The sequence below is a fragment of the Pygocentrus nattereri genome, chromosome 18 (genome assembly GCF_015220715.1).
Source record: "Pygocentrus nattereri isolate fPygNat1 chromosome 18, fPygNat1.pri, whole genome shotgun sequence".
Lineage (NCBI taxonomy): Eukaryota > Metazoa > Chordata > Actinopteri > Characiformes > Serrasalmidae > Pygocentrus > Pygocentrus nattereri.
Window position 1 is genome coordinate 38397849 of NC_051228.1, and position 6677 is coordinate 38404525.

Here is a 6677-nt window from a genome sequence, read left to right on the forward strand (position 1 = left end):
TTCAGCACACCTGCTTCAGCTCATCAACTGATTATCAGGCTCTTTATGAGATGGATCAGGTGTGTTGTGCTGGTTAAACATCATTATAGTTATTTCCATTACCACAAATATTACAATATGACTCTTCATTACTTGGGAAGTTTATGATGTATGTGTGATAAGATGCCCAGTGCACTGGGCAAATATTTAAGCTAATTTTAATGCTATTTTCTTTGCCCATAATTAATATATGATGTCAGTGGTATATTTATTTAATGTTCAAATATAAGCGTTGTAACAAAGGTGTATTTGTGCAAACAAGCCTCAATGGTATTATGGCAATCAATGGGAAGCAGTCATTGTAGGAAATTGAACTGGACGGTAGATGGCAGTATGGAGCCAGGTGTCAAATGCTTCAAAACACTGAACCGTTTTCCAACGCAATTGGCTCAACCAGAGCCGGTTTATAAGGAGCCTGGCCGCTTCCTATTTCCCCCGTTATATCAAAAACAGGCCTACTGAACAGCAGAGGGCGCCCGCGAGCGAGTCCTCAATGAATGGGAGTGAATGGAGCTCAACGGCTAAAAACGAGCAGTTAAAATAGCCTCTAATCACTGAACCAGACCTTTCCTTCAGTTTTAGACAGTAGAAGGAGGGATTTCACTAAAAAACAAAGAAACCTCGCCTGTGTGTTTCCTTTATACAGTAAACGGGGTTCGGGCAGCAGGGGGCGGGGCTTTACTGCCAGAGCGGGATGATTGATGGGCGAGCGGAGCAGCTCATTGGCTGTTCGCGCTCTGACGTCATGAACGTACACGAGACGCCGATTTAAGCGCTTATAACTCGAGTTTAAAAGCTCTTAAATATAACAGCGGTGTTAAAATGTTTTATGCTGCTCTGTGTCAGAAAATGATCGCATTCTTTTACATTAAAAATGTTTCAGCGTTTATAAACTATGATTTTGCTCAGATGCTCCATATCAACCCATTCACTTTGGACTCGCTCGGGAGCGCCCCCTAGCGTCTGAGAAACCCGTAAGACACTGCAGAGAGTGGGAATTCTCCTCTATCGGGGTTGTCTGTGGATGCTTGGGAAAGCTCCGTCATGGCCGTCACTAATTGACCGTTGCCATAGTAACGTTTCCACGTGACCGTCCTTCACCGGCTAAAGCAGCGGCCTTGCCCTAATGAGCAGCACCTGGCCGGTCTCTGATTAGTCCGAGGGTTCGCGCTTATTGGTTGAGCTGCTGAGCTAAATGACCTATAAATACAGCCTGACTGGGAGCAGTTAGATAGTCTTAGGATCAAACTTTGAGCTTCCTCGGCTTTCCTGTGCATGTGAAGTCAACAGGTTTGTTTACTTATGGTTTCCATAAGGGGTTAGGTTTAATTCTGCTGGAGTGCCTCTTGGGAACTTTGCAGGGGGATCTGCATCAGTTGTGGTGTTCCGGAGGCTGAGATGTTTTGCTGAAACGCTTGAAAAGGCAGTTGATGACTCGACACTGGCTTCTGTGGTCATCTCTTCTCACAGGTTGAGCTTGAGGTTAATACTGAGTGGCTTCTGATCTACCAGCTGACTTATCTCGGAGGGAAAATGAGCTCCAGTGGTCTTGCTCCTCTTTCCAGCCGCAGCAGCCAAGAGAACATCTCTGCTCAGGGAAGGGTGGATGGTCCTCGTGTGAAGGCTGGGCAGAGGGTTGTGCTGGGTGTTCTGACTGAAAATGATCATAACAGGACTTGTTGCCAGGTGAGGTTTTGTGCCCACCCCCTTTACACTTGCACTGAACTGATGTTTAAAGGTATCCCCCCCCCTGTCCCCTGCCCCCAGGGTGTTCCAGCTAAAAGTGGGTCAGCACTGCACAGTGTGTCTAGCCATGGCATCAACACCTCTTACCAGTCCAGTTCTGCATTTGGTGCTTTGGTGGCAGAACCAGCTGTGGTACATGCACCCAGACCTGCTGGAGAGCAATCGGCTGCTTCACTCATTCATCCTTCAGAGCTTCACGTACTGAGTGCTGTAAACGACTTCAGCTCAGGTCAGCTGGGGTGTCTTGCTCTTTGGCCAAGCTTTAAAAGCTGAGCTTGGATTACAATCGCTCTGTATCTGTGTGCAGGATCATGTTTGGATGCTTCGATGCAGTCCCTGTCCGAGGAGGAACTTGCTCCTTTTGAGGACGTCTTATCTGTTGCTGAATATGCAGAGGACATCCATAAACACCTTCGAGAGAGCGAGGTGAGCAGCGTATGCTGGTAAGTCTGAAGGCCCTTGTTTCCTTCTCTCCTTTAAACTGTTCTTTCTCCCTCTCTTTCAGCTGAGATACAGGCCCAAGCCTGGTTATATGAGAAAGCAGCCGGACATTACCAACAGTATGAGGGTCATCTTGGTTGACTGGCTTGTCGAGGTCGCTGAAGAATACAAGCTGTGCTCCGAGACCATCCTTTTGGCCGTGAACTACCTGGATCGCTTCCTGTCCTGCATGTCTGTGCTCCGTGGGAAGCTGCAGCTTGTGGGGACTGCTGCGATACTCGTGGCTGCGTAAGTGGAGGGCGTGTGGGACTCGTCGTATGGCTATGCAACCTTGTTAAATCTGCGTCCTCTTTAGGAAATACGAGGAGATCTACCCACCAGAGGTGGAGGAGTTCGTCTACATCACGGATGACACGTACACAAAGAAACAGCTGCTGCGGATGGAGCACCTTATCCTCAAAGTGCTGTCCTTCGACATGACCGCTCCTACGAGCCACCAGTTTTTGATGCAGTACCTCTTGGTAGAGGGTGTCTGTGCCAAAACGTCGAACCTTGCCTTGGTAAGCCTGTTGGTTTGCTGGTAAACATGTTCAACTGTGCTGGGTTTTGACTCGGCTTGTTTCTCTAGTATCTTTCAGAGCTGAGCCTGCTTGAGGTGGACCCTTTTCTGCAGTATCTTCCGTCCAAGATTGCTGCTGCAGCTTACTGCCTGGCCAACTACACCCTAAACAGGAACCTATGGGTAAGTCTAGCTTGACATTGACCTCTAGTGTACTGTTTAAATTTCAGGGGGGCCCAAAAACAACTCTGGCATTAGTGCCATGAGTCTCTGGCCCAAAAACCTTCTTAAGCTGATGGACTGGCCAGTCCAAAATGAAAGGGTTAGATGGTGAATTTGAACCAAACCAGTTTATAAATGCTTTACTTCATTCTTTCTAAATGGAGTATAAAACCACTTATAATTAAGCTTTTAAGCTCATGTTTAAAACCGCACTTTGTTCTTGATGCCTGAGCAAATGGCCAATGAGCTGCTGTGCTTGCCAGCCACTTGGTAGCAGTAATGCTGGTGTCCTGCTGCCCGAAACCTGTCTGCTGTAGAGAACATGCAAGTTTTAATTAAAATGCATCCCATTTTCTAAAATTAAAGGAAGGCTTCTAATCTCTAAGCCCAGGACGTGACCTTTTTATTGCAGTTTAGCTCATTTACTCCCATTCATTGAGGACCAACTCATGGGTGCCCTCCACTGTTTTGCAATGTTTATCATGGGGGTGGGGGGTGAGGGTGACGAGTCCTGGCCACTTCCTAAGCTGGCTCTGGTATTGAGTTCACAAGTTTGCCCTTTCCTCCAACAGCCTGATGCCCTGTACACTTTCACTGGCTACACTCTGGCAGAGATTGCACCATGTTTAGTTGCAATCCATAATCTCCACCTCGGCGCAGAGAGCCGCCCCCAGCAGGCCATCCGTGACAAGTACGAGAGCACAAAGTGAGTCAATGCTGGTCTGTGTTCTGCAAATTGCTGGAGGGCTGCAGATCCCTCATGGCACTGAGCAATGCCCTTTGGAAACCTTAAATATTGCAGTGCAGGTTATTGTGAAGTGTGCACTACAGCTTCATCCCAGCATGTCTTATTCTTTCAGATACTGCAGTGTGTCCCTAATTAAACCAGTTGGGGCTCTTCCACTGCACTGACGTCCTGTGGCTCCCTGTCTGAAGAGTGGTGAAGAATCTGCAGCGCTTATGTGTTCACTGTAAATACTGGATGAAATTGCTTTTTAAACATTTTTAAACTTTAGTGTGATTTTTATCATAGTACTTTTTTATGAAATCAAGTCAATAAAATGACAACTTGTTTCCTATAGCTCTTATGTAGTAATGTGAGTATGGAGGCCAGGTTCTGTCTCTGCTGGCATTGGATATGAAGTGTTGCTCACTGTTGCTACTCCAGGTCACTTTACTCTGCTGTCTCACTCTTGCAGAGTGGTGGACCTACTGTTGTGTATGGCTGTAAATAAATTGAACAAGTTGACTTGCCTGCTTGCTTTCATTCAAGTAAGCTCTCACCAGGGTTCCTTTGCCTCAAAGTAAACTTAGTGGTCTTAGTCTTGGGTAACACTTTAAGCCTTTACCAATCACAAGGCTGATGTCTCTCTCTGGCCCCAGCTGCACAAGTTTCAGAGTAGGCAAGTCTCAGTGAGCTAAATCTGATCAGCTACCTGTTTGATGCTTCAGTCATGCATCACACTCTGTAGCTATGTTACTACCCCCCCCCCTTTATCTTACCAGGTGGGCAGTACATCACTGCTGCCAGAACAGAACCTCATCAGTTTTTGATGTAATATAAAAATGTATATCAATTACATTGTGAACTTCCTAACAAATGGACTAAAGGAAATGTCCCAAAATGACTTAGAAAATTCTGGTTCCATTGACTTGCATTAAAAAATTTGTTCTCCCTTCTGTAAATTTACAGTCTCAGATCAGACTTTCAACTCACCGCAGCAATTATATTGCTCTGCTGGCTTCATAAGGTGCTGGTCCACCCTGGACCCCCCAAATTAGTGTGTCCTGCATAGGAGCTCTAGTTTTTAATCTCAGCTTTTAAGTTCATGTTTTATTTTCTAAAATAAAAGGCTAAGGTAAATTTTACAAACTGAATGAGGCCTAATATAGAAAGTGAACATACAAAGCATAACTATCAAAAGGGAAAACGTTGGACTACGAGTGGAAAAACAAGCAATAAGTGGAATTTTATCTACTAGTCTGGTGGGCTACCTGGAAGACGCTGAGCAAAATGCCAGCTTTGCCAGCAGGGTGCCAATAGTGGCCCACTGTCCTCTTGCTGCCAGGGTGGTTCCAGTCACACAAAAGCTGGATAAGTTGTTGTGTATATGAGCAGAGCCTGTTGATAAGCCTGGCTGCTTCCCATTTCCCCTGTAATATAAACAGTGTTCATGAACAAGTCCTCAATGAATGGAGCTAAACAGCTAAAAACAAAGTTAAAATAGTTTCACACAACTTTAATCTTAGAAAATAGGATGTATTTCAACACAGAAAACATGGTTATATTTACTTTTTCTTCAGCAAACAAGTTTTGGGCAGCAGAACACTTATCAGAGCCGGTTTATAAGGAGTCTGGCCGCTTCCTATTTCCCCCGTTATATCAAAAACAGGCCTCTGACGTCATGAACGTACACGAGACGCGGTTTTAAGCTCTCTTATAACTCGAGTTTAAAAGCTCTTAAATATAACAGCGGTGTTAAAATGTTTTATGCTGCTCTGTGTTAGAAAATGATCGCATTCTTTTACATTAAAAATGTTTCAGCGTTTATAAACTATGATTTTGCTCAGACGCTCCATATCAACCCATTCATTTTGGACTCGCTCGGGAGCGCCCCCTAGCGTCTGAGGAACCCGTAAGACACTGCAGAGAGTGGGAATTCTCCTCTCTACAAATTCTCTGGCTGAGTGTTAGAGCTGTCAATCAAGCGGCTCACTAGCCACGCCCACACCGTTCACAGCGGGTTTTAAGCTGTTTATCATTCCTGTTTTCTCAGTGTTCACTCGAGCTTTGATGGATGTTTAAAACGCTCAGGTTTAATATCATACACGCGTTTTAATAATTTACTGTGTTCTTTGGGACTTTAAGCGGCTTTAAGGCCAAAATAAACGGAACAAACTTTCCCCAAACTATCTAACAGCGTGTTTTGGATTAGGGCTGAAGTGCTGGGAGTCGATTCTGTGACTCGAGAGTCGACTCCAAAGCTTCAAGCTTGATTCCCCAGTTTGTCCGCACCCAGATTCTTTCCAGAATAAAACGTCTATATCTGTGATGTAGTCATCACCACCACTGTAGAGACATCAGTAGATAGACAGACAGACATAGACAGACAGACAGAAAGACATTGATAGACAGACAGACAGACATAGACAAACAGACAGACAGACGGACAGATAGGCAGATAGATGGACATAGACAGATATATATAGATAGATGGACAGATGGACAGACAGACATATATAGATAGATAGACAGACAGACAGAAAGACATTGATAGACAGACATAGACAAACATAGACAGACGGACAGATAGACAGACAGATAGACAGACAGATACTGGGAGTCGATTCTGTGACTCGAGAGTCGTCTCCAAAGCTTCAAGCTTGATTCCCCAGTTTATCCGCACCCAGATTCTTTCCAGTCTTGTCTCACATCCCAGAGCGCGTACGGACTAATGAACTGACCTTTTAAAGATAAGATAAGACTTTAAATCAGGTTTTAAAACAAGGTTCTTATTACAGTTTGTTACTTGTTACTATAAAGACAACATATATCATACTAAAGGTAAAAAAATGCGAGAAAAATTATATAATAAAAAACTATCCTTCGCAAAAAAATAACAATATAAAGAATTATAAATAAATAAAAAGCTAAGATATGCACACGAGG

At 44.5% G+C, this 6677-nt stretch overlaps 1 protein-coding gene across 1 annotated transcript; it reads left to right on the forward strand.

The window, feature by feature from the left end:
• The first annotated feature begins 1274 nt into the window (after positions 1-1274).
• ccna1 (cyclin A1) lies at positions 1275-4256 on the forward strand. The gene is made up of 9 exons (XM_017717136.2): positions 1275-1329; positions 1510-1725; positions 1807-2014; positions 2093-2211; positions 2291-2514; positions 2582-2786; positions 2855-2968; positions 3580-3713; positions 3868-4256. The coding sequence occupies exons 2-9, from the start codon at positions 1573-1575 to the stop codon at positions 3917-3919; spliced, it is 1209 nt and encodes a 402-aa protein (XP_017572625.1). The 5' UTR covers positions 1275-1329; positions 1510-1572; the 3' UTR covers positions 3920-4256.
• The last annotated feature ends 2421 nt before the right edge of the window (positions 4257-6677 follow it).